This window comes from Sabethes cyaneus, chromosome 1, assembly GCF_943734655.1.
Source record: "Sabethes cyaneus chromosome 1, idSabCyanKW18_F2, whole genome shotgun sequence".
NCBI classification, from domain to species: Eukaryota; Metazoa; Arthropoda; class Insecta; order Diptera; family Culicidae; genus Sabethes; species Sabethes cyaneus.
In genome coordinates this window covers 123562637-123589090 of record NC_071353.1, presented here as the reverse complement: position 1 = coordinate 123589090, position 26454 = coordinate 123562637, and the positions used below count along the sequence as shown (strand labels likewise).

Below are 26454 nucleotides of genomic sequence, written 5' to 3'. Positions count from 1 at the left end.
CCGACCTCGAAAAGGAGTCTCTCTCCCTCTAGATCGAGCTAGCCAAGAGAAAAGAGATCGTGAGTATCCACCCCGGAAGTCCCCAGTGGTTCGACCAGCGACTTGGGGTAGTAGCGGGTTGTTTGCTACCAATAATTGAATAATGCATTATGCAACTGTGACAAATAACACAGTTTTGTGTTCCTACTACCACTTTTTTGGTAGTACGAACACAAAACTTCGAATCTAATTACACGTAAATTCATTTAAGACTGTACGAAACTGTTTCGTGGTAGAAAACAACGAAAGGAATTCGTACATTTTATGCTTCATGGTACTGACACAAGATTTTACATTTTTACGACGATTTTGGAATTAACACGGTTTTTTTACAACAATTTTTGAATTAACACGGTTTTTTTTACAACAATTTTCGATTTAACACGGATTTTTTTTACAACAATTTTTGAATTAACGCGGTTTTTTTTTAAACGGTTTTTTTTTTACACGGCACGTATCCCCCGTGTAAAAAAAGACTTGAGTGTAATCAAATATGTAACTTTCTTTCAAAGGTGCGTGGTAATCATTGCTGTTAAAAACCCCTTGTCCAAAGCTTTTCTACAGTTTCGAAAACTGCACGAAAAAGCTACGCATACTCAGGCGTCACGCACACGCACACGCACGCAAACACAAACTACAGAAACTCTCTTTGGTGGCATGGAAAAGCTCGTAAAGCTTGCTCAAACAATATTACCGCGGAAAAACTGTACCCCATACCTGTTAGAGCGGGACAGCAGGTAGAACACTTGTGCACTGCTTGACATCGGCGTGAAAGAAACAACACCTGAACTGAAAGTCTATCGATTTTCCGACCGTCGCTGTCGTCGCAAAGCTCCACTGCCGCCATTAACTCTAGTAAAGGCAGCACAAGTGGTAGTGAATTTTCTTCGCTCTTCATTCTTTGAACTAGGAATTTGTGAAAAGGTAAGCTGGACTTTATTTGTGTGTTAAAAAGTGAGATTCCGGTTTGTGGTGTTTTGCTGCCTATTGTTTATTGCTGGTGCGTTTACCGGAAGTGATCAAAATCCGTTTTGGTGCCGAATCTAAACATGCAAATACCTGTTTGCTAACAGAACTGGCCGAAAGTTTTCTGAGTGAGCCCTTGCTACGATCGCTCCCACTTACGACGCCATTTTGTGGCTTGGATACCAATTTTTTCTCGCCTTTCTGTGTTTGTTTTAAAGCTTGAGAATTGCCGCTTTTTTCGAGCAAGTGACGATTAGTGGCAGTAAACAAAGTGTAAATATCGCAGTTTCAACATTTTGTGGGTGAAAATGTTGCGAAAATCAATTTTATGGATTTAAAAGTTTTGTGGATTTTTCACTGTACTGAATTCCGTGACATCGTGGAAAACGGGGGCGAAGGCCGAGCCACATCGAAAGGTTGACATCCCTCAACCTCTTTATTGACATTGTTTTGGGAAAGAATATGCATGTGTGTTGGTGGTGCGCATTACGCATCGTTTGAATTTATTAGGCGATCAAAGGATCAACAACCTAAATCAGTGAATAAGAATGAATAATATTGTTGCCATTGAGTTGCATTAATCATCGTGATGCTTGTAGTAATTTCGTAACATTGCGATTGTGCCCATAGCAAGTGGCAGTCCACAGTGTGTTTTAGTTGAACTTTAAAATGAAAACAAAATTGATATATTTTATTTTCTTCAAACTTTAAGTTAACTAACATAAAAATATTTTCCAGTTTCGTATTTGGACAATTTGAGTAATGGCTCGTACCAAGCAGACCGCACGTAAATCTACTGGAGGTAAGGCTCCCCGTAAACAGTTGGCCACCAAGGCCGCCCGTAAGAGTGCCCCGTCCACCGGTGGTGTAAAGAAGCCACATCGTTACCGTCCCGGTACAGTGGCCTTGCGTGAAATTCGTCGGTACCAGAAGTCGACGGAGTTGCTGATCCGCAAGTTGCCCTTCCAGCGGTTGGTGCGTGAAATTGCACAAGATTTCAAAACTGATCTTCGTTTCCAATCGGCCGCCATCGGAGCTCTTCAGGTATGATTATATTGCGAGTTAACGTTTTGTTGTATCGTATCTGATGGATATTTACTGGACCTTTTGCAGGAAGCCAGCGAAGCCTATCTGGTCGGCTTATTCGAAGACACCAATCTTTGCGCTATCCACGCGAAACGTGTCACAATTATGCCTAAAGACATCCAGTTAGCTCGCCGTATTCGAGGCGAACGTGCTTAAACAGCTGTGGCAGACATCTTTTACAACTCCTAATACGATCAACATCTCCCTTTTTATCCTGTCCGATATGATATTGATGGATCTCCATCAATTGGAAGTTTTGAATCAAGACTAACGACTTTCGCCGTCAGTTTTCAATGAACGCATAACAGAATCCATTACTTTAATTTTGTTAATTTTGCTTTAGTTTAACTCCAATTCAGAGTAGAACACATTTACTGGAAACAAAGTTTAGGATTAGTCTACATTAAATGTGACAGTAAAATTCATTTACAACCGAACAGCTAGAAGTGTAAGGTAGTCGATAAGAAAGTGTGTGAAGTAATCAAAATAAAAACTTGTAGTTTTGGAAATCGAAGACTTGTTCCTCTCAAGGCTCGTACGGAGATGCGGTATCGCCTGAACCGTCCAGGAGCCAGACGGATGTGTCGGAGGGCAATCACGACGAGAAGAAATCATTTCCAAACACTCAAATTATTTTAAACTCATAATACACATAAACAATGGTCAAAATGGATATGCAATTATTTTTTTTATAAACTAAGAAATAAACACTATAAATGTTTAACTTGTAGAATTTTGATTTATGTTTACTTCTGTTCGTATAGCAATCAAAATATAAACCGTTCAAGGACCTTGAATAAAATTATAGATACCATTGGCCATTGTCCAAAATCGTGCAAAAATATTGCAAAATTGAATAAATCAAGTGAATCCAAATTTGAGACGCTTTCTATAGGCTTCTGATGACAAGATCAAGAAAATTTTCGTTCTTCGACTGAAAAATATATTTGTTTTGTTGAACGTTCTATCCACGTTGGTAAAACGAAGCTATTTCTGAAATGCTGGTGGATGAAAATTGGCTGTTTCTTCAGAATAAAGACAACAATTTGGGAATTATTCAATTTATTCCAGCTCATCAAGCAACGAACTTACGACCAGCACATTGATGCTGTTCCCCAACACCCGATAGCACTGCCGGTCGGTAGTTTCCGGCGGAAAACGGAAATCATCCGGAAAGCACATTAGTTTCGCGACTTCCTTCGGGGTAAAATACCGCAGCCGTAGCTGACTGCGCAAGGTACGTCGTTCCTCTTCGTCGACGCTCATCAACATTTGCCGGTAGATGGTATCAAATTGTGCTCTTGGAAGTGGGCTATAAACCGATCCTGTGCCCTCGGCATAGTGCGTGTAAGCCTTAGTGAAACACATTGAATTGCTCGAGTCCGGTGTGCAGATGTCCATTATGGCCAATCGCTTCTGTAGAATATCATCTTTAAGCAAATATTTATCTAACTGTGGAGAATCATCTTCAACGAGTTCATTGAGCATCCTTGCCATCTGTATGTGCTCCTTAGTGGGTTCGGTAATGATTTGATTTTGACTAGCACTTCTAAAGTGCCCTCGCTTTGCTACACAATAGTAACGATGTCGAGTATTTGGGACACCGAACGCATGGGGTGATAAAATATATTCTCTGTAATTGAAACCAGCGGCCACCAGTTTCGTCTTGTACAGCTCGCATGCCTTGGAACGCTCGAAACCTTTCACATTTTCCAGAAGAATAAATTGAACCGATGACATATGCTCGAGTAGGCCACAAATGTGAACAAACGGATCGGACCGGTGATCTGCAACGTCTCCGAAGTTACCGTTGCGGCTAAACGGCTGACACGGTGGGGACATCAAAACCACGTTGACATCCATCTGGCGGACGGCGTCAGAAGTTAAACCGAGAATATTTTTGTTCTTCGCTTTACCCCGTCCAAAGTTGTGATTGTAAATTTGGTTCGCTAACGGATTGATGTCAATCGCTTCAACGACTTCGAAAGTTTTACCGGACTCTGTTGTGAAAAAATAGATTTTGTATTTATCAACCGGCAATTAAATAACGCAAAACAACTTACGACGAAGAGCATAATGCATTCCTCCTATTCCACTGAATAATTCTAAACCACGATGTCTTTTCAATTGTTCGCAGGAAATTTGTGGAATTTCACTATTGTCCATGATTAATATTCTATAAATAAAGTATTTATAATTTAATTCAAAAATGCGAATATGGAATATTATTGAATACGAGTATTTACAATAACATTGCAATTGCAATGTTCACTTCGATTCGAATTTTGAAGGCTTATACTTTTGTAGGGCTTTAACATAGTAAAGCCCTACAAAGGCATAAGCCTTTTAACTTTAGAAAGTTGCCAGATGTGACAGTAATTCGAAATTTGAGTTCGAGCCGTTCGAGCTTGTTTTTCATTCAATAAATATTTATTTATGAAACATACAAAAAGATCGTTCCATATTCCATTTCAAATGTGTAAGTTTTGCATGTTATGCAGTTTTGTATAAATCATTAATATTTTTGTGTAAAATAAGTATGAAAATACGACAGCAGTTTATACAGTTTTGGTGAAAGTGGAGTGAAAATAGACGTTCGTTGCGGGTGCTGAAATCCTAAGTAGCGTCTCGCTCCGTTGATTCAGATTGCATAAATTGTAGTGCGGTGAAAAAGGTAAATAAATACATTAAAAAGAATAAAAATACTCCAGGTAACGGCCATCCGGGATTGTGCAACAAATTAAAAGGTAGGATATTTACCATTTTTTTAGAAATAGTTTTACTAATTTGTTAGAGACTTCCGGCACGCGGTGGAAGTCTCATTTTCGAACCACGTTGGGTATTAAATACAAATGCATTACAAACGAAGCATTTTTAAAAAAAAATTACTTCCATGAAGGAATTTGCTGAGAGCTGAGACCCGTCGATTCGTTGGAAGGTTTCTAAAGCAAGGAAGAAGACACTGTAAAGGGTGTCCCACTTCAAATTGCTTCACGGAAAAAACGCTGTTGAAAATTACATAGTTGACCGATCTTTTTCAAACTTTCAGACAATAAAATATAACCCATTGGTCATCTTTTGGCATATTTATTTCATTCAACTTCAACTTACGCTTAACTCCACTCATAAGGTTCTGTTAGGGTTACCAAGTCCGAAAATTTCAAAAACTGGCCGGTTGGTCCTGCCTTCAAAAACTGGGGCGGGGGTTGTTGCAGCATATTACTAGAGGATTTGCCTGAAATGTGTAATGTGCGTTAATTATTATTTAGGTAGTCGTCGGAATCGAAACCAAATTATTGAAGATACTAGAAGACAACTAGTTGCTTCTGGTGCTGGTGTACAATTTAATGTAGCAAAGTATTGTCACTGCAAAAATGGCTATTTTCAATGATCCACTGCTCAGGATTGCTAATAAGTACCAATCCGGCTTCCTATGTCGGAAAACCGGCCTTTTTGCAGGATTGACCGGCCACCGGCTTTGCAGGTGAAAAATCGGTCGGGCCGGCCAAAAACCGGCCACTTGGCAACCCTAGGTTCTGTACAACAACTGGATACAGCTTCTGTACGGAAACCCACTTTTTCTTCATGTTTTCCTCAGATTTGACCTTGGGATGCCTCCGTGGTGGCACAAAATTCGGGTTACTACTACTTTACCAACCGAGAGCCGGGTGGCTCTTGTTGTATCAAGAATTTCTCTCCATTGTAGAACGGATTTCAATGCACAGTCGCCCGGCCTAGAGACATGGCCGGCACACCGTGGTCCCAACTTTCGCCCGGTGTACGATTGGAATCTCTAAGTAGTGCCTGTAACTCGTGATTCATACGCATCCGCCACTATCCGCTCTCCGTTTGTACTCCGCCAAAAATAGTACCGAACATCTTTCGTGCAAATACGGCAATTGCACGTATGTCTTCCGTAGACAAAGTTACTGTCTCTAGTCCGTAGAGGACTACAGGTCTGATTAGTGTTTTGTACATCGTCAGCTTTGTGCGGCGACGAATGCTCCTTGATCGAAGCATCTTGCGGAGGCTCAATTTCCAGCTTGAATGCGTTGTTGGATCTGCTTACTCGTATTATTGTCGGCGGCGGTGACCAGAGATCCTAAATATACGAACTCATCAACCACTCGTTAAGTGGATGCCAGGTGACGGCCACTGTTTTTTGTCAGCCTTGACATGTCAATTCCATCAGATGGAACCGAGTTCAGAGCAACATAGAGAAAGAGTAACCTCCGCTTGCAAATGATGGAGTATATAGAAGACAACATTGAGGATTTCATGGCATCACTTACTTATACCGTGGGCAGCGCGGACAAAGTCAAAATAAATAGTTTTCTACAAAGACTCGCCAACTCTTGTGAATGGGCTGACAAGAGACCATTGCAGCGGTGATGGTACACATCTTATACATAAAAATGGATTTCTGTGAAACTTTCAAGTTCCTATCTTGGAATGTACACGGATGCAAAAAAGTGTGCACTGCTGGTTGACATTTTCAACAGAAAAACGATATTCATCTCAACATACATATGAAGCATAGCAGGAATAAGTACCAGTGAGTTTGGGAACCTGCCCAGACACATATTGTCGCTGCCCAAGGCACTAAGCAAACACATTATCATAGCTGACGATATGAACGCGCACTTTGGAACACAACACCTCACTGAGATGGAAAAGAGCATCATTTAAAACAATCCACAGCACAGCTTCTGCAACTCAAACGGAATAGAGCTAAAGAACTTCACGTTCAGTCACAACATGAAAGATTACCTCACTTTCAGCTCCTCCCCGTCGGTTAAAACAACCTGGTCAAATGGGAAAAGTACAGCCCAGCTATTATAGACCACATACTCATGAAAAAAATGAATTTTCTAAAACTACCGCCTATTAGAGCTTACTTCAACCCGGCACCGATCAGCGACCACAAAATGGTGGAATGTGTTTTCAAACAAAAGGAAAACAGAAACCCTAATACAATCTATCCTTTCAAATGCTGAACAAAATACCCATAAATAGAACAAGAGCCAATGCGGCACAAAGAGAGTGAAACTAGACTTGGAAAAGCTGAAAGACGAAGAAGGGACAAATACCAGAAAAAGCTAGACCAGCTCCTAGAAAGAAGCGAGATAGAGCAACGAACAGTTGAGCAAAACTGGGACCGCTTACAGACTGCCATATCAGGAGCAGCCGCAACAATATTGCAAAAGCACAACTCTACACCGACCCCGCTCAGAACAAGTGCATGTAAAGCGGCTTTCTTAGCAAACCAAAAGCTCGTCGCAGATAAGCACAACAAAGAGCTGAAAGAAATAGCCAGAATGGCGCGCGTTTGCAAACGTAAAACTTATGAAGCACACTTTGCAGAAAAAGTCCAAAAATTTCTAGAGAACGTGGGAAACGAGAATAACCTAGCACGAATGGCAAAAACATTCAGATTCATCAAAACCCATAAGCGACAAAGAGAAACGGGAAAGAGACGATTCATAAGTGTACAGCAGTGGCCTTCAAGATTCGTGCTTTAGACTCTCAAGTAACGTTTCTCCCGGAAGATGATGGCAGAGAGATAGGACCAGAAGCAACTTGAGAAAAAATATGTGCAACCATGTGGAAAATACGCAATAATAGCGCGCCTGGAACAGACAACATAAACAATGAACTGCTGCAGGCTTGGCATACACTTTCCGGCTCGATTTTGCTCTTTTGATTACTGCATCTCAGCCAAGCAAAATTTGAAAAAGTGATGTATGGGGCATTTGTAGAATTTATTATTATCTTCAATATTGCTGAAGTAAGCATTACTGTGCATTTTGTATTTATGGCGCTATAAGGCTGCTACCCTCTTGGTAGCAAAAAGAGCGCTCTTTTTGCTACCAACGGCATTGCTGCCCTACAGCGCTGTAAATACTAAAGATACAACTTCACTTTCTTCAGCATTATTATAGATAATTACAAGCTCTACAAATGCCCCATATAACACTTTCTGAAATTCTGCTTGGCTGAGGAGCAGTAATCAAAAGAGCAAAATCAAAGCGAAAAGTGTATGCCAAGCCTGAACTGCTGAAGTACGGCTCAGAAAACATGCAGCGGGAACTTACCGAAATGATAAAATAGGCATTCATACGAAACGAGATCCCTAAGAAATGGACAACTGTGCAGGTATATGCTGGGGGAGGGCGAGATCTTCAGCCAGCTTTAATACCGTGGAGATCGCGTACCGAGGACACCCTCCGTACGGGGTTGTAAGGCACGATGTTCTTTGTGGGGCAGAATGTTGGGTTGTCGTGGTTTGTTCCCGTACTCCAATGACTGGCAACTATTTTTATTATGTAAATTGGTTCTTGTGTCACCAAATTTTGGCAAACAGCTTGTAAAATTGGTAACCTAAGGGGACTTTACTTTCCAGATGTATGCCAGGAATTAGGTTAAATAGGAACTGATTTACGTGGTGGGCATGGTGTCCCGTAACGCTGGAATGTGTCATAGCGGAACGTAGGTGAGGGGAGGGCTTTATTGTGCTACGCTGGATCTTTGTAATAGTATTTTGCAGGGCAAATAAAATTAACATTATATTAAAAACTTGAACAGTTTTGGTTCCAGCTTTATTTTCATAAACATTAACTTTTGTAATCCGTATAATCAAACCATTCGTTTTCTAGCTGACTAATGTGCAGTTAACTGAATTTAGAAATTTGATTAAAGCATACTACCTTTGCTTACCAGTTTTGAAACACATTCTAAATAGCTGTGGCAAATCCAACGCGATCGTTGCCCATGTCGAACTCGGTGTAGTACTTTCCAATGAAAACATCACCCAGAATCCACAAAGGTCCGTTCGGTGGTGGGATGTCAATGCCCATGAAGCCGGACAAGCAAATTGTTTTTCCCATTTGAGCAACTCGCAATATATAATCGGCACCTTCGAGCTCAAAAGTTTTGCCACCCAAAACGAACGCAATCTTTGGTAACTTCGGAATCAGGGAACAGTCTACCATGTATTCTCCGTTAATAATAGGCGTGCCTCCGATAGCCTTGTTGATAGCGGTAATCTCAGAAACTGGTCCAGCGATCAGACTAGTTCCGGTATCGGCAATAGCTTCGCAGCCATTGTTGCAAAACTCAGCATCTCCAACCTTAACTGAATCCATTTTAAATTGCCAGTACGCTTTACGATCTACCTGTAGGTATGTAAAGTCTCCAGTGTACTTATTGGAATCTGAACCACCGAAAATAATTTCTCCACCCTCGGCAGCACTGGGATCACGGTTCAAATAAAAGGAGAAGACTGGTGAATCGATCAATCCCTGATTGAACATGTTGTAAAAGACGGGCACAACCCCATCAACCGCAATAGCGCTGTATGCAAGGCCAAGTATTCCATCGAATTTCGCCGCAACGAACACCAGACCAGGTTCATTGATGGCTTCGGCAAACGTTTGCTTCTTGATCGCAACACCGCCCAGTCCAACGGTATCAGTCGATAGATAACCTGAAAGGCTGCCCGATCCATACTGAATGTGGAAAGCCGTTCCATTCTTCTCGAATGTCGATGACTTTTTGGCATTGTATTTATTGTGCATCACTGCAAAATAATCAAAATATTTATTGAAATAACTCGTCGAATTGATAACCAACGGAGAGACTTACAGCAGGCGATATTGGTAAAAGAGCATTCCTTCGAGGGCACCCAAAGGTTAGACGAGCCGGTATCAAATACCACCTTGAAACTCTGTGGTGGTGTTCCAATTGTAATTGCGCCGAAGTATTGAGCCTTTCGAAGATAAATTTGAAATTAAAGTGTGATCAGTTTGAGCAAGTTTCGTGATACCTACATCTAAATAGTTGGACAGCGGTTCCGGAACCGGCCCGGACACAGCGGTGTACTTCAGACGCAGTTGTCTAATTTCGGTATCCACATTACGAAAGTGCTGCCGAGCGCTTTCGGTTTTGTGTAACTGTACCCTGAAATGGCAGAAGATAAATTCGTTTCAAACAAAGGACATTACGTTCAATTTATCAATTTTGCGGACGTCGACAATTTGTGGGATGTTCAAAATATTCAAATCTCTGTGAAGGGTAATTTTTCGCTGTTTTGCTAGTATATTTACAAACACAAATTAGATTAAAATAGTTATAGACGACGCGATCTATCGCATTCAAGGTTTTGTCGGTGAATCCCAAAATGAGGACATTTTAACAACCCTACTAAAACAAAAATCTTCCGAGTGAATGAGTCACTGGCATACTATCGTGTATGTGCACTTGCTTTTCAGTGTGTATTGTGTAAAAATCAGTTCATTTTACACCGATAATTAAGCAGATTATAATATGCTGTAGCATTGACATAGTTGCTTACCTAACAAAATCCGCTTGTGCCAAGATGGCAAAGCATACCATCAGGACGACTGATTTAATTAGCATCTTTTCGGCTGACAAAAACGAAACAAAAAAAATTCATTAGAACATTTTATATGTTTGTTGTACTGAAATGAAAATATGTTGCAATCCATCACAATCTATTTTATTACGACTTTGTGGTAACCATTTTGTTTTGTTTATACGTAAAAATGAAAAAATTACAAACTATCAATACCTCGTATCATGCACATATCCCTACTAATAAATATTACCTGCTAGATGCTTGAAATAGACTAAGCACTACCTACAACGTACAAACTTTCCGAAATAAAGCACTTTCTTCAGAAATCAAACTGAGAATGATAGCGATGAAGTCTCGAGAGATGACTAAAAACTAAAAACAATGAGTTGAAAAATTTAACAGAGTTGCCTGCTTTTATAAAATTGTTCTCAAACTTTATTATACAGATATTATTCAAATACATGATTATTTCGCGAATTTCGCTGCGTAAAACAGTGTGCAATTTTTAAAATCTTCTAAACCTTCAAAGCGGTAATAATAGTTTTAGGAGCTAATATGTATTCCCAACACAGATGCAAAAAATTTTAAGAAATCAAGATTTGAATGGTTTAAATGTGGAAGAGAGTGTGGCATCACTGCATGTGACCTGAAGAACAGTCAACAGTGAGTAATGAGATGAACGTGAGAGTTGAGCATTGAACCCGCAGTTTGCCGGTTTTCTCACCTTCATGCCTTTCACATTCACAGATATATTATTTGCGCATCAGCTGGTAGAGGCCAGGATTGTCACATTTACACATTTTTATATGAAATCCTAGGACAGGACTACAGAGACTTTAATTTTCAAAATGAAATGCAAAACATGATTTTGGTCGTATAAACTGCGGCATATTCCGGAGCCGTTGGCACGGTGCCAACTGGCTTACTCTTATAATGTGAAGTATTCCACCACGCACACATATCAAGATTTTTTGACATTAGCTGGGGTCCTCGCTGAGGTTGTTTACAGTAGGAATAATATCAAAAACATCAATTATCAAACTCACGGATCCTCTCCTCCAGTTAAGGCCCAGACACAATGCATACGGATTTTACTACGTTGCGGCAATTTGACAGTTTTTCCATGGGTTTTCTGTCAAATATCCGCAACGTAGTAAAATCCGTATGCATTGTGTTTGGGCCTTTAGTGACGAAACCGCAAATTACTTCATTATAGCCGCCATCCCACACACTCTGCGCCACTGTTGCCTGCACATACAGCAATCCCCTGAATAACGCGGTTTCGAATAAGAACGTTTCCAATAAGGACGGTCTCGAGTGATACCATTAACGCAGTCGAACGTCCTTATTGGAGTCTACGTAGCACATGGGAATTGACTTAATTGGTTCCAACTCAAATGACTGACATCTTCAAGATGGCATGAAAAATAGCGTAGAACTCACTCGCGGCGCGCTTATGTAGTATTCCTATACAGGCTGTATCTTGCGATGCTGAACGCTAGACGCTGAATTTTAAATTTTTTTTCTAGCAAAAAAAATCGTGCTAATCTACCAACTATTAATGCTACTTTCTAAATGGGCAGAGGAATCCCACCAACTCACTTATTCAATTAGTCTCAATCACGTTAACACATTTCCAGCTACTTTCTAAACATTCTTAATGATTCATGAACAATTATACACTCAACCCCCGCTAATATGAAAAGCACCTCGTTCAGATTAGGCGAATTCATTTTTAATCTGAATATTTGGTAACTCTATTCACTTTCACATATGCGCAAGGCGCGCACCCTATGACCTTGTTGTTTTGATTTGACGAAAACAAACGTTTTGATAACATGTCGAATACGCTCGAATTCTGAACATCCAGATTGTAGAAGTGGAAATTGGCTCGACAGTATCAACTAAAATTTGTCTATTTTGATTGCTGGAGAGAAATAAGTTGCATATGAGCTATTGCGGCGTTTATGAAAAATCCGCCTGCAGCGGCGGTGATAACGCGCTCAGGAGATAACCGCGAGATAAACGCAATATTAAAATTTAGGTTTTATGGTTTGCAGTTCTACAAAATGACAGTTTTGCAGCATAGTTTTGATGAAAAACAATTGATTTAGTAAATTTTCATGTAATTTAATTTAATTTAAAGAAATCTGCACTGCGGTGATCTTTTGATGGTTTCGCTCAACAGTCAAGATAACCGCGATGTGAGGATTTTTGCAATCTGCAATATATTGCCAAAGCAGCTGAGCAAGAGCAAACGTTTTTTGCTTTTTTTCAATTTGCCCGGTCAACTTAACCGTTAACTGTCAAATGACGCTTGATCAGTTTTTAATGTGAACGCTTTCATACCAACGGGGTTCAGATTAAGGAAGGTCATTCCAGCGGGGTATTTCCAGGTATGACCACGTGGAGGCGCTGAATAGGGGCTCTGTTGAGTGCTTTTTCCTAGTTGCCTCCCTCATTTCATAACCGATGGAAACGATGGTTTTCGTGGAATATCTTCCGTTGCGCTGCTTCACTGGCTTGGACGAAACTGGAGCAATAGCTCTCATTGCGGCCGAACTGCCTACAATCGCGGCATCGATGATTCCGAAAACTGCAATGCTTTAAGTAGTGCATTGCACCGCAGTTCCAACTCGGCATTGCTGGTATTTTCTTCATCTTTTATGGCAAATGATTCCACCGGTCTCTCGATCGCTTCTGGAACTTGTTAAGATACTGTGCACCTTTCTTGATTGCTTGCACCTGATCTGATGGACCTTCTATCATCGCCGTATCATTTTTTAAATCAATCAGCTGCTGACATTCTTCGATCATCGCCTCCAGGATGACGTTATCGTTGCTTTCTATTTTCGCCAACAGCCTAGCGCGCACATCGGTATAGCGCTCTCCCTTCATGCCGCAAACAAACATGAGGCACTTGAATTGTTGCTCGGACATCTTCGCCAGTTCAAATTCTACGCGCTTTTCGTTTACCCGGCATTCAAAAGTCAAAGTGATGTAGTCTTTGGTCGGGGCTTTAGTGATGATGAGGGTACTGTACCGTTTCTTTACTGTTAATTCAGTCGTTCCGGACAACGTTGTAAGCTTTTGGATCGTGACGTCGAACTTGCAATCATTGGGCGTCTTTGGCAGTATGTAGCTCATGTACCGATAATGTTCTTTGGCTCCTAGACGTCGCAGAAGCAATCTGACGTTTGTAGTGTCGTTCAGTCTTTGTGCATCCTTGGAGAAAACGTCCTCGTAGTGGGCTAACCAGGCGACAAAGGTACACTGGTTCTCAGGATCGAACTGGAACTCCTTAATAATACCAGCTGGTGATTCCAAAATGACTTCTGAGTTGGGAGGAACACTGACGTCGACTGATGACATCGCGCTCTGGAAAAACGCTTCCTGCTGTTGCAGAAAACTCTGCTGCTGTTGCTGGAGAACCGGGTTTGTTACTGCCTGTTGTTGTTGGAGCTGCTGTAACATTTGGACGATGACGACATTTGCTGATATCTCCGTGTTGGTTGCTCGTTGTCGGGGTGCATAATAGAATTGCGTTCGAGGTTCGCGTCGTTTGAGCCTACTCTCACGTTGAAGTAACCTGGATAGATTTGAATGTTATCCTTCTGGAACTTTCTCGACCATTCTACTGGTTGTAAAAACTTTCTTCTTTCTGCAGGTCGGCAATAGTTGTTGACTCAGATACTGACTACTGAATCTGACAATTATTCTATCGCTTATCGCTTGTCATGCCATCACGGCCGCGTAAGTTCTTGGACTCAACAGGAATCTAACTCTAAGAGAGCAGTTATGGGACCATACCGGAGGAGCATTATTATTAAATCAGTTGTTTATGGAATAAATTAGGTAGTCTGACAACGGAAGTCGATGTGATTTTAGAAAGCAACTATTTTGTTCGAGGATGAGAAAGTGAAACTTCTATGACAAGGGACACACATCCTCACTTGGTTTTTGAAAGCTATTTTTCTCAAAAGAAATCAATAAAACATTTTATAATATTTTACTCATTGTATATTTGTTATAACTATTCAACGAATAAGAGCTGTGTGTGTGTATGTGCTAATTTCGAAATGTAATGTGGCGTGGCATGTTTCGGCCCGTTACATGTGTACTTTTTTTTCATATACGATATTGTGGGTACAGGTTACAATCAAGTTTGCGCGTCATATTTCGAGTACGTTTCTGAGCTGACAATAATCCTGGAGAGGCGAGTTGTTCGTAATGAGTGCAGTTCTAACTTTTGTAAGTTGAATAAATTCATCTGCATGCTGCATTTAACGAATGTATAATATTACAGAAAAAAAAACATTTTACCGATTCTTTTCACATTGGCAGTTTTAAGAACATTTTTCCTAGTTTAGATTATTTGCAGAGAATAATAACAGTTTAATCACATTATAGTTTCTTAATGTTACGTAGCCATTCGCTTTATCTAAGTGTCACATTTATTAACGAGTTTTTCTTTTTTTGCGCTAAGTAGTAGGCTCTTTCCAGTAAGCGAAAGGGGTTGCTCCTTCACGTGGATTAACAATAATCTTAACAATAGTATTGCAACGAAATCTTTGATTTTTGTTTACAATGTCTATCCCGTCTGCATTTTATCATAATACGAAGCTATTGATCTTGGCAGGATTTCGATTTGCAACGTTTCCGCAGTTCAATTAAATAAATTCATCAAATGATAAAATTACATAAATGTGTTTATTGTATAAGCTAAATAAAAATAAACGCTGCATATTTATAACAGATTAATGAACTTTTATACAATATACTATTCCACTAGATAACAGCATGCGCTTGGCTAGCCAATCAAGCTAAGACGGCTGTTGGTTTTCCGCAGGTGAGCTCGCCATGGTATAATCTGTTCACTTTCATCATCATCATCGTTACCATTCGAATGTGCACTACTATTTTGATGGTATTCATTCTTGCTATTGATATTTTCAATCGAACCGCGAACACTCGGATGGTTGCTTCCGGCGGTGCTTCCGTTTACGTTGTTGGTATTGCTACTATTGTTGCTATGGGTGTTGTTGCCGTTGACATGTACTCCATTGCTGGTGGCACCGTTCGTGCCACTCTGCTGATTGTTGTGGTTGTTTTCCTTATTGAAACGGGAGCCCACATGAGAGTCCTCGGTCGGCGACGTGAAGCTAATGTTGTCGATCGACATCGCCCTTTGAGACATTCGCGAACGCCACGTATCCGTCCGACGCTGGTGTTCTTCCACGCGGGGGGTGTAGATCGAGGATCTGAAATAATATTCATTTAGAATGGGTTCCCTGTAAACTTAATTTTTTTAGTTTACTTACTTGAGCTTGCTTTCCGCTTCTTCTTTTCGTGCCATCAGGTCCCGCTTCCATTTAGGTATGGCCGACAATCGTCGGTCTTCCGCTTCCCGAGCAAGTCTGTCTTCAAACTCTTTCTTGGCCTTTTCGGCTGCCTTCTTGGCGAGCATCTGTCGTTTCCAATCCGGAATGATGTTTCCGGCGTGGTCACGTTCCGGTACCTGGAATAACTTATCAGTTGAATGATAAGCACGTAACGGTGCAGCGTATACAGTACAGACGATGCGGAATGCGTGAAAGAAAGAGAGAAGAAATGCAGAGCAAATGGTGAATGAAAGCGATCTAGTGCAAGGCCTGCGGTGCAAACAGTTTGCTACTTTTGCATACAATAATGATCAATCAAATGAGCTGTGTGGGCGTGTGCGATTGTGTCATCTATACGTACCTGATCTACGTAGTTCGCGGCGGTAAATTGCCGCGTCACCTCGGAGTACACTTCGGTGGCTTGTCTGTCTTCCAGTTTGGCTCGTTCGACCTTCATCTTCTTGACGCCGGCGATGTCTTTGGACATTTTCAGCTCGGCAATCAGGTCGGTCTTCTGCGACAGGAACTGTTCGTTAGTGGAGGAGAGGCACTGCATACTCATGCTGCGGGTGGGCGCCGAGAATGTCTTCGAGAGCATCTTATCGGTCCGGCGAAGCTGTGAATGCGAAGCAATAAAAGCCAAGTGAGTTTGGTCAATTTTCTTGAAGTAAAATAACTCAGTAATATCTGGTTTAAATTTCAGGTCATTTAGAGGTGTATTTGCAAAAACACTCTCCACTTTTGCAATAAAAATTCTGGAATCTAGGAACGTCGGAAAAATCACGAACAGATAGATTGAACTATTAAATTATCCTAAATCCGCGGTATCTGATGAACTGAAACAATTTGGAAAACGTCTGATCATAGCATGTAGAATCATGTAGTCAACAGTAAGTCATGTGATTAAACGTTACTACGAAACACTGAGCATCGAGCGAAAGAAAAAATGCGATCAGAATGGATATTCTATTAGCACAGACAAACAGACGAGACACTCGCGATAATTCCATCGTCCAATCAAAAACCACTCATTTTTCAAAAAAGCATGTTTCGCAACATGGCCACACCGCGGCGCGCAAGTGTTGCTTTGAGTTTTCAGTATAAAACCATTCAAATGTACAAAACCCTACAGCATAAAACCCTGCAAATGCAAGCTACTCCGCAACATGCATAACAGAGGGTGCTAGTGTGCAAGCAAAATGTGCAGGACGATTGTTTATAAAGGATTTTCTTCTAAGTGTCATGTCAGTTCGTCAGTGCTATAAGTGATCAGTATCACAAGCGTGTCGTGAAAGCGTTCAAGCGAAATCCCAATGCTTCGGTCAGGGATCTGGTCAAACAGATAAATCTGTTCAAGTCTAACGTTAACAGAGCCAAGGACCGAGAGGGACTGCAGTCCGTACAAAGTGCCGAAGGCTCCAAATCGTGACCGGCAAAATACGGTGGGAAAGTCACGGGCCCGGAAGCTGTACATCCAGATGCTGACGAAGCCTTATTGTTTCATAATGGATGATGAGACTTACGTCAAAGCGGACTTCCGGCAGCTTCCAGGGCTACTGTTCTTCACCACCCAGCACAAATTTGATGCTTTGGAAGAAGTAAGGAAGCAGAAACTTTCAAAGTTTGCTAAGAAATGCATGATTTTGCAAGCGATCTCCTCACGTGGCAAACGGAGTGCCCCGTTCGTGAATACCAGGACTGTAAATGGACAGATCTACCTCAAGGAGTGTCTACAGAAGCGTCTACTTCCTCTGTTAAAGCAACTCGAGGGCCCTAAGATCTTCTGGCCAGATTTAGCTTCGCGCCACTATTCAAAGGATGTCCTGGAGTGGTACGAAGCCTTTCGCCTCACCTTCGTACCCAAGAACATGAACACTCCCAACGCACTGGAACTAAGGCGCTTCGAAAAATACTAGGCTATTATGGAGTAGGCACTACGAAAGCATCCCGAAGAGGTCAAATCTGAGGAAGACATGAAGAAAAAGCGGGTTTCCGTTCAGAAGAAGCTCCAACCAGATGTTGTACAGAATCTTATGAGTGGAGTTAAGCGTAAGGTGCGAGTATACGGTTATGGCTTAATAATGGGTAACATTTTATTGTCTGAAGGTTTGAAAAGGATCCGTCAACAAGGTAATTTTCTACAACGTTTTTTTCGTGATGCAATTTGATGTGGGACACCCTTTACCAGGTGGATTCCCTACTGGCACGGTTGTTACAAAGTAGTTGTGGAACCGAATTATGACTAATTTCAGTCGTAATCTAGTTTCTTCAACTAAATGGACCTAAAGCGTGCTACTTGGGTTTTATGAGGTTGGCGCAACTTCGAACAAAGTTTTTACCACCGGAAGGCTTCGAACCGGAATGGCAAACAAAACATGGTCATCAAAACCCGCACCAGGAACCTGTACCGAGAGTGACTGACAAAACCGAGGTGCGTCGTGATGGACGACGAGACATGCATCAAGGTGGACAGAAAGTAGTTGCTGAGACAGAAGTAAGGAAGAAGAAAGTGGACAAATTCACCAAGAAGTTCATGGTTTTGTAGGCCATTTGTGGTAGCGACAAGATTTACCAGCTATACATCATGAGGGGTACCACCAATGGCAAATCTACTGGGGCAAGTGCCCCCAAATGCGCCTGTTGTCTTACGGAGACGAGACGCTGTTTTGGCCCGATTTGGATCCTGCAACTACCCACGGCCGGTGTTAGACTGATGCAGAAAGAACAATGTTGTTTTTGTACCAAAATACGCACCCAGACCCGAACTCGCCGGAAGTTCGCCCGATTCAGAAGCTTTGGGCCATGTAGATCAGATTTCGTAAAACATCAAGGTGTTCGAGTACAAGCAGGCTTTGAAGAAACAGTAGGTAAAAGTATAAAAAAAAATCGATCCCACCATTATTGCCCAAAACCTTAGAAAGAAGTGGTATCAAGGCACCCAGGTGGCAACTTTGACGTTTGCGAACAAAATAAGTGAAGCCAACATAGATCATTACACGGGAGCTCCTAACCACACTTTTTTGACAGCACTTGGTGGTTTGTTTACATGGTGTTAAAGTTTGAATTGAGTTTTCTATCTTTGTCCGGCAGATAATGATAAAAAATTATAGTTTTTATTTAAGAGAAAGCATCTTACATGCATTTTATAGCACCTGTTGCAGTAATCCTTCACGAAATTTCAAATCGAAACCGCTGGATGTGACAAAAACATGTAAACAAACCACCAAGTGGTGTCATTTAACGGCAAAATGACGTCATCGCAAAATGATCTATAGAGCTTTCCAGTTATGTGTGTATTGGTGCTTGAAAATGAGGCAAACAACAACAGTAAACAAAAGAGATGCATTCCTTTGTCACCAAGGTACAGAATGAATTTCGTCTTCCGCTGGCTTAAATACCAGCATATTTTCAAAATATGTGCTTGAATTTGGAACAGGATGGAAAATTTGACCGAAATATGTGCTCTGCAGTGTGGCAAACGGAGAAACACAACTAGTAATAGCTTTTTGTCGGTTTGTTCCTCCAGCATCATATGTTCCCCAAAATAAGGTAAACATCATGTATATACACGCGTATTTCATGTTCGCTAGTGTGGGTGGCTGAGCTGTCAAAAAGCTCTGTTAGCTGGATCACTACACTCTTAAAAAAGTTTACCTGTAAATTGGTTGGATTTAGATAAAACTTGGTTAAAATTACTCAAAATGCCCTTAAAGTGTACAAACTTAAATTTTGAGTAGTTTTTCAACCAAAAACTGGTAGTAGGAACTTAAAAGTGCGTTATTTGTCACAGAGAATAATTCAATTGTCGGTAGCCGAGTATTCAAGTAGCCAATTATGGTTGAAGTTTTTACCTACTGGTAACTGTTTAAATGTATTGTAATGCTTTTAATTATGTTGTATGTTGTATTATGTATGTAAAATCTTAAGTGTCCGAAAGGTGAAGTTTTCTGTCAGTCGAATGTAAATTATTGACATTCCTAAAGAATCATAACTTCTATATCACATAATTGATACATATGTGATTAAGTTTTGATCGCTTGGTTTATTTACTTCGACTGCCGCGTGAATGTTGCTTATTAAAAGCAAAGCGCCTGTAGCGCCACCTCGTAATGTGGCGTTGTCAGAAAACTTGGTACATGCCCGGGGGTTGTGACACGGGCTAGCATCGGGCCTTCGGCTATTGAAAGGAGATCCAACGCAGCGAAGTAGAAATCTTCCCATAATATTGTAGTTTATTTCTTGAAAGTTTGAAGAAAATCCGACTTGAAATGAATTTACGGTGACCATTTTTGTGTGTCACATTTTTTCGATTACAGTCTTTAGTTTTGTTTTCTTGTTGGGGAGCTGTATCACTGCATCCCTTAATTTGAACTATCATCACAAGCTTTTTTTAATCTTACTTAAAACCTTTAATTCAGACAAGTTTTGAAAATGTTGAAAATGCCTCCCAGATGAATGTCTCGAGGTATGATGCTGGCCTAATAAGCCAGTCGTCGTAAGGGTTGTCAAGTCTAAAAATTACAAAAACCGACCGGTAGGTCCTGCAAAAAAGGCTGTGGGCGGAGGGTGGGTTGTGGCAGCACATTGTTAGAGGATTTGCCTGGAATGTGTAATGTGCGTTAATGAAATATTATTTGGGTAGTCGCCGGAATCGAAACCACAACGAACATTGAATGGATTATTGAAGATAGCATAGCTAGTTTCAGAGTGACAACTTGTTGCTTCTGGTGCTGGTGGACAATTTAATGTATATTACCGCCAGAAGCAAAGTATTGTCACTGCAAAACTGGTTATCTTCAATGATCCATTGCTCAGGATTGCTAAAAAATTTTTCAGAAAATTTAATAAATCAGGCAAAAAGTATCAATCCTGGTTCATATGTTGGAAAACCGGCTGTTTTGTAGGTGAAAAACCGGTCGGGCCGGCCAAAAACCGGCCACTTGGCAACCCTAGTCGTCGTGTGTTCGAATCTCGACTGGAAGAGGCTGTTAGAATCAATAGGATCGTAGCAACTGGCCCTGCAATTGTCCTGCACTCTAACAACTAGCTGCGAAGTTTGTCGTATAAAAACATAAGAAAATCAAGTTTCGATAACGGAATGTAGCACCTAGGCTTTGCTTTTTGAAGGTGCACCAAGCAATTTTAAATTGATTGACCATTGCGGGTTTCTTCAAAGCCAAAAAACCATGATGGTTCCCGATTTTCCGAGGGTTTCTAGGTGATAGCCAGCATCTCGTACCACACATTGAATAACGTTGAAATTTTCACGTTGGGCGGTCATTTAGGTTTAAACATTATTTCGGCTTTTTAAGCCGTGTTTACCCTTGTTTAGCCTTTCAAATAGCGTGTAATAGCGATTTAGCTACTAATGTACAGTCATCATCGTAGTAAAAAGCTGCCGTTTTTATGGATAACAAATTGCAAGAATGTTAGCATCGAAACCCAAGCAGCAGCTGTTCAGCTTTCCCCAAACACACCGGACGGATTTTCGTTTACTTCTTTTTGTTGTGCCTGGCGTTAATTGCTGATAATCACGTGCTCAAAGCAGCTCACGTCGAGCACTCATTTAGCCATGTAAAATTTGCTTTCCGTGCTTGGAACCGAGCCGGCGCCGTGCCAGCAGCGGAGCGATAGACCGACTACTATTGGGCCCCGGGAAAGAGTGACCTCCATACGGCATGTACTCTACTCACCTGCACACTGTTCAGATCTTGGATCGAAATCGCCGACAGTGGCTGTTGCTGCTTTCGTATCGTCGAGTCCTGCGGCGGGGGCGGAGGGGGGACGCTGCCGTTGCTTTTTATCGTTCCGGTCTGACTGTTGCCGTCTTTATTGGGGCCGCCGCCAGTGCCGTTGGGAAACAGCATCGGGGGTGCCGGCGGGGGTGGAGGTGGTTTTGGTGGTTCCGGTCCCGACTGTACCGTGATGGTTGCGTTCAATGGCATATAGTCTTCGGTGTCGGAAGATCTGGACGGCGGGGTGTCGTGGTGAAATCAGGATCATTCCGAATGCGATTAAAGCCGAACCGGGAGCGCCGATGAAAAAAAAACGAAAACAAAACATGCGAAGGAGGAAAGGTACAATTAAAACCATTGAAAATACTTTTGCTGGAGTATAACATAAAGTAAGGAAAAGAATAAATTTACAGTATATGAATGATAATAAACTATCACGGTCTAGATAGTGTTTTCGACTGCAGTACGTTGAATGGAAAGGAAAACGAATATTTATATGCGTGATCAAAGAGGCGTGGGTGCATGCACGTGGAAAAATTGATTTCACAGACCAGTCTGCATGGAACCATATTGATTCGAATTGACGCTGAATTACACGAACAAAGAGCAATGCCCGCCCAGTGCAGTAGTAAAAACAGTGCGTGTTACTTACATCAATCATTTTGGACCAAAAGATGGTTGAAAATGGATGCTAATTGAAATTGAACAATTTACAATTTGATAGATGCACATGACGGAGTTTTCTACGACATGCTAGCTTCTGCTATGTTATCTGTTACTTGTTATGTGCGATTATGAATGTTACGGTTTATCATGTGAATTTTGGATCGGTTAAACCTTGTTATTGTTTTTTAAATTTTGTAAATTAGTTTACTCGACAACTACTTAACCAATTTGCAAGCAACCACTACCGAATGAAATGGGATAATGTTCAATAAGTCGTTATTGATTATGGCTGGAAGCGGTTAACAAATCCCTAAAATTGGGTAGAATGCGGAATACGAAACCGTGAATATAGTATATGAGAATAGAAGCAATTTAAAATTAACTAAACCCATCATGTGCCACTTCGAATCACACTAGAATTCAACGACAATGACGAGATGAAAGTTAAGTATCTACTGTGTTACCTGACTCATAACGAACCCTTACTTCCGAAATTCTAAAATCTCTCATGCTTTTATTTTTGGAGTAAACATGTGTATTACTTACATTATATAGTTGATATTTGCATGCTCTATTCGAATTTATGATTAATTAAACGAAAAACCACAAAGTTTTTGAGTTACGAGACCCTTCCCCGTATATAACGTATATTCGATATGAGTCGGGTAACACAGTAGGAGTTTTATGACCAGAGTCGAATAAACTAGGGTACGAGAGGGTATTTTCAGCCCACTAAGCGATGGCATCTATTTTTTCGGCCTATGGCCTAGTTCTAGTAAAAGAACAGGTGGGTTTGACGTTCTTTGAATAAAAAATAGTAGATTACTTACAGTCTTGAGAAAATTGCTATAACATATTAAAATTGCATGTCGGCAAAGTATTTTTATTGGCGAAAGAAGAGACAAATAGGCTGAATTTAGAAACCTGCTGAAAATACCCTCCCGTACCCTACGTAACCCCCAGGAAAGTAACCAGTTTACTGATTTGTTGATCAGACGATAGCCATAATTACGGTATACAGTAATGTTCCGATTTTGTCAGCTTCCGATTTTGGCTACCCTCGATTTTGTCTACCCCCGATTTTATCAGCATTTTATCCCGATTTTGTCAGCCTTTAAATTTTGTTTAACTTTTGTGCTTTTTTCTATAAAACTTTTCAGCCTGCTTGAAACTATTTTGATTTTCTGGGGAGAGTTTTTGAATAAAATGATGCCTTCTTGCGAATAATTCGGGGTTAAAATTAGGGCATTTTTATAGTAAAAGTTCTATAGTTCCTAAACAAGCAAAGATAGAGGTTTACTATATTCAGCAATGTTGTGTATTTTTACTATTTGTACAACTTTGTAAAACATGAAAAAGTCACAACAACTATAAAAACAGCTAAAATAGAAAAACTGATTTTAACGATTTTTCATTTATGAGAAATAAGATCTTTGGTGAAGAGATAGAAGGTCACTGTCTTTAGCAAAATTTCTTGTAATAATATGCTGTAAAACTTTGCAGAACACATTAATATGTTATATTGAAACTGAAGAAAAATAAATTTTTTATTTCACTTTTAGGGGGATCAATCAAAATTTGAATTCCGCTGGACGATAGAACTTTTAATTTTAAGAAAGTCTTCCAAAGGTTCCATCAACCTAGAACCACGTTTTCCCTCCCAAAGTTAATGCGCACCTAAAGAGGTTCTGGACCAGTGTGCTGTGCCCGGTTCATTGAACTTTCGGTTGACCAATTGCGGGTTAAAATTTAATTTTTAGTAGAAGTCTTCGATATTGCATCTGCGAGTCACGCGACTTAATACGAGATTGTCATTTGCCGTGACTCGCCACGGCGAGCCAAGTCACCTAGGTGACAACCGTGTTACCTAGGAAACAAACCCCAGTCACCTAAGTGACACCGTGTCACCTAGGTGACAATTGTCACCTGATTCGCGGCGACTCCAAATAGTCACGTCACTCGCCTCGCAGAATAAGAGTGAATAAGAGAATAAGAGTCTTAAGCCTTGAATTTTGATGAAATTTGAATGTTGAATTTTGATGAATTTTGATGCCTTTTCACGTGAAAAATGACGTAAATGTCTCTACACGGATTGACATGATTTTCAGTTGATCATTATTGGAAAATATATAATATCTATCTGATATTCACGTGAACGCATTAGGATGCGTGCAAACTACGTTGAATTCACGTAGATAATACGGGAAAAGTTGGCTGGAAAATATTTATATAGGTTAAAGAACCGGTTTTAAGCAGTCTAAGCGGGTCACTGATGGTTTTACCTTATTACAAGCGATGGGTTGACTACGTGGAGGATACCAATCTTCCTGCTACATTTAGTACCTTCAAGCTGTTACCACTGGAAGACATTATTATTGAGCTAACTTTTGATTTTTCGTTTTAAAAGTTGGAGCGATGGAACTAATTTTGATCAGACCGAACATATTTTCACCCTCAATGCGCTTTTTAAGCAGTCCTGAAATCTGAATTTTTATACGCCCTCATAAAAAATCCCTCGAACTTTTCCCCCTATTCAGAAAGTTTGCGTTCCTATCCGCGACCTATTAATCGGCATCTGCATTAATAGATTTGATATTTTTGGTCGATAGATGCGTAAAATGTTTATCGGGGCATACACTCTCCGCTCCATTCGGCAAACGGTACTCGTCGTCTCTTTTATTCTTCAGTGTTCTTATGGGAAATTGCGAGTTTGACGTCTTACGCGCTGTTCATAAGCATGGTGGGAGAACAAAAGAGGCAAACAAGTCGTGCACACAGTCCGACTACAAAACAGGGTTGTCAAAGCAAATAACATTGAAACGCATCGTTGCTTCATTAAATCACTGAGAAAATCGTCGAAAATTATTGAAAAAGCTGTCTTTTCGGTTATTTTTAATAAAGAAAAATTAATTATGAACATACATTTCTCTTGAAATTATTGAACCACGTTTTCACCATTGGTGGTTTCAGTTAATTTCAAACCTATAATCCTTGTTTCCAGAATCGAATCAGTCTTTTGGCAACACGATAGTTTACGAATTTCACTGCCGTTGCTGCTACTGCTGAACAGGTTCCATCGATTCAGAATTTATTTTCAGTTTTGTTATAAAATAATAAGATTTTCGGTTAGTAACAAAATTTTAGATTATAGAAACAACTGTATTGAATAATTTGGTATGTGAATGTTAAGTGCTTGATTTTTGGAATCACTGAAATCAGTGTTGAAAAATGTGATGAATTGCTTAGTAGCGAGGCGGCGATTGTTTTCAGCAGCTGAAAAATGTACGTTTTTGGACAACAATTTTTAATTCATCATATTTTCTGTCGGAAACGCAGTAAATCGTGTTTGTGAAAATTAAAACCATGGTTAAGTGATTCATGATAATGTCCTTATCAAAAGATTTTGAAAATATGAATAAAAAAGTGCATTTTTAGCTCATTTATTTTCAACTGATTAAAACAGGTGACACTGCTTAACTCGTTCCTTACCCTAACTTCTCCCGTAATTTCGACGTGAAAATTATTTTGAGGGTGCTACTTTTTAATTTAATATTTCGATCCTGAGGAAAAAATGGCCAAGAACCGCTAGCAACCGCACTTCACTGGATAATTTCAAGGATTTGGGAACCTACCGGAAGGTGTGGATGGAAGGTGTAGTTTGTCCCATCAACGAAAAGGATGACCGGCTCAAGCCCCTACCTAGCGCCTCCACGTGGCCATACCCGGTAATATTCTATTGAGTAGCCAAGCTAGGAGGTGCGATACTGTGTGGTTCCCGGCTGCCTGATCTCATAATCGAGGTTTTGGGCAGACGGTGGAGCCACACGATCTGGTAAGCATAATATAAGTTATTTTAATTATTTTTTTCGTTTTAGCTTATGAAGCATTTACTGCTTTATAGTGAAAATTTTGGCCAATACGAGTGTTAATACTGCACATGGATATTGGATACCAGAAGAAAAATTAAATTAATTATTAGAACCACTTATGGAAACTAAAAGAACGCAACTCTATTCCATTCGAAGGACTGCTGGTGAAATTGTTCTATTTTTACCCATATATACCACATTTCATAAATAAACTAGAATCGGGAAGAGGGAGGGACCATCAGAGCACTTGTTTGAAGCGGTGGGCCTAGAGAGAGTGAAACAGTCAACTTTGTAGGGTTAATCTTGGCCCGATTAACAACACATCGTGGATAATG

At 40.5% G+C, this 26454-nt stretch overlaps 5 protein-coding genes across 5 annotated transcripts in view; 1 reads left to right on the top strand and 4 right to left on the bottom strand.

The window, feature by feature from the left end:
- Positions 1-851: 851 nt before the first annotated feature.
- LOC128741842 (histone H3.3A) lies at positions 852-2953 on the top strand. The gene is made up of 3 exons (XM_053837938.1): positions 852-963; positions 1744-2049; positions 2119-2953. Exons 2-3 carry the CDS (start codon positions 1768-1770, stop codon positions 2245-2247), a joined length of 411 nt encoding a protein of 136 aa, XP_053693913.1. The 5' UTR covers positions 852-963; positions 1744-1767; the 3' UTR covers positions 2248-2953.
- A 200-nt stretch (positions 2954-3153) lies between these two features.
- Positions 3154-4264, bottom strand: LOC128741836 (tRNA (cytosine(38)-C(5))-methyltransferase). The gene is made up of 2 exons (XM_053837924.1): positions 4155-4264; positions 3154-4091 (listed from the first exon to the last, which is right to left on the bottom strand). The coding sequence occupies exons 1-2, from the start codon at positions 4255-4257 to the stop codon at positions 3154-3156; spliced, it is 1041 nt and encodes a 346-aa protein (XP_053693899.1). The 5' UTR covers positions 4258-4264.
- Positions 4265-8668: 4404 nt separating this feature from the next.
- On the bottom strand, positions 8669-10831 carry LOC128732879 (lysosomal aspartic protease). The gene is made up of 5 exons (XM_053826305.1): positions 10719-10831; positions 10445-10517; positions 9921-10050; positions 9736-9859; positions 8669-9670 (listed from the first exon to the last, which is right to left on the bottom strand). Exons 2-5 carry the CDS (start codon positions 10507-10509, stop codon positions 8826-8828), a joined length of 1164 nt encoding a protein of 387 aa, XP_053682280.1. The 5' UTR covers positions 10510-10517; positions 10719-10831; the 3' UTR covers positions 8669-8825.
- Positions 10832-13132: 2301 nt separating this feature from the next.
- Positions 13133-13942, bottom strand: LOC128746190 (uncharacterized protein K02A2.6-like). Its single transcript, XM_053843234.1, has one exon. It carries the CDS (start codon positions 13940-13942, stop codon positions 13133-13135), a length of 810 nt encoding a protein of 269 aa, XP_053699209.1.
- Positions 13943-15259: 1317 nt separating this feature from the next.
- LOC128740994 (uncharacterized) overlaps positions 15260-26454 on the bottom strand; it is a 157076-nt gene continuing 145881 nt past the window's right edge. Inside the window, exons 10-13 of the mRNA XM_053836605.1 lie at positions 21543-21816; positions 16211-16465; positions 15790-15995; positions 15260-15729 (exon numbers count right to left, since the gene is read on the bottom strand). Coding sequence (XP_053692580.1) covers positions 15279-15729; positions 15790-15995; positions 16211-16465; positions 21543-21816 — 1186 coding nt within the window. The 3' untranslated portion in view covers positions 15260-15278. The remainder of the gene's footprint in view (positions 15730-15789; positions 15996-16210; positions 16466-21542; positions 21817-26454) is intronic.

Bases quoted from the DNA above. Each gene is read 5' to 3' on its own strand.
- LOC128741842 (XM_053837938.1), top strand. From the start codon at position 1,768: ATGGCTCGTACCAAGCAGACCGCACGTAAATCTACTGGAGGTAAGGCT. The intron at 2,050-2,118 runs GTATGATTATAT...GACCTTTTGCAG, and splicing joins CCGCCATCGGAGCTCTTCAG to GAAGCCAGCGAAGCCTATCT.
- LOC128741836 (XM_053837924.1), bottom strand. From the start codon at position 4,257: ATGGACAATAGTGAAATTCCACAAATTTCCTGCGAACAATTGAAAAGA. The intron at 4,092-4,154 runs GTAAGTTGTTTT...TTTTCACAACAG, and splicing joins AATGCATTATGCTCTTCGTC to AGTCCGGTAAAACTTTCGAA.
- LOC128732879 (XM_053826305.1), bottom strand. From the start codon at position 10,509: ATGCTAATTAAATCAGTCGTCCTGATGGTATGCTTTGCCATCTTGGCA. The intron at 9,860-9,920 runs GTAGGTATCACG...TATCTTCGAAAG, and splicing joins CGCTGTCCAACTATTTAGAT to GCTCAATACTTCGGCGCAAT. The intron at 9,671-9,735 runs GTAAGTCTCTCC...ATTATTTTGCAG, and splicing joins TTTTACCAATATCGCCTGCT to TGATGCACAATAAATACAAT.
- LOC128746190 (XM_053843234.1), bottom strand. From the start codon at position 13,942: ATGTTACAGCAGCTCCAACAACAACAGGCAGTAACAAACCCGGTTCTC.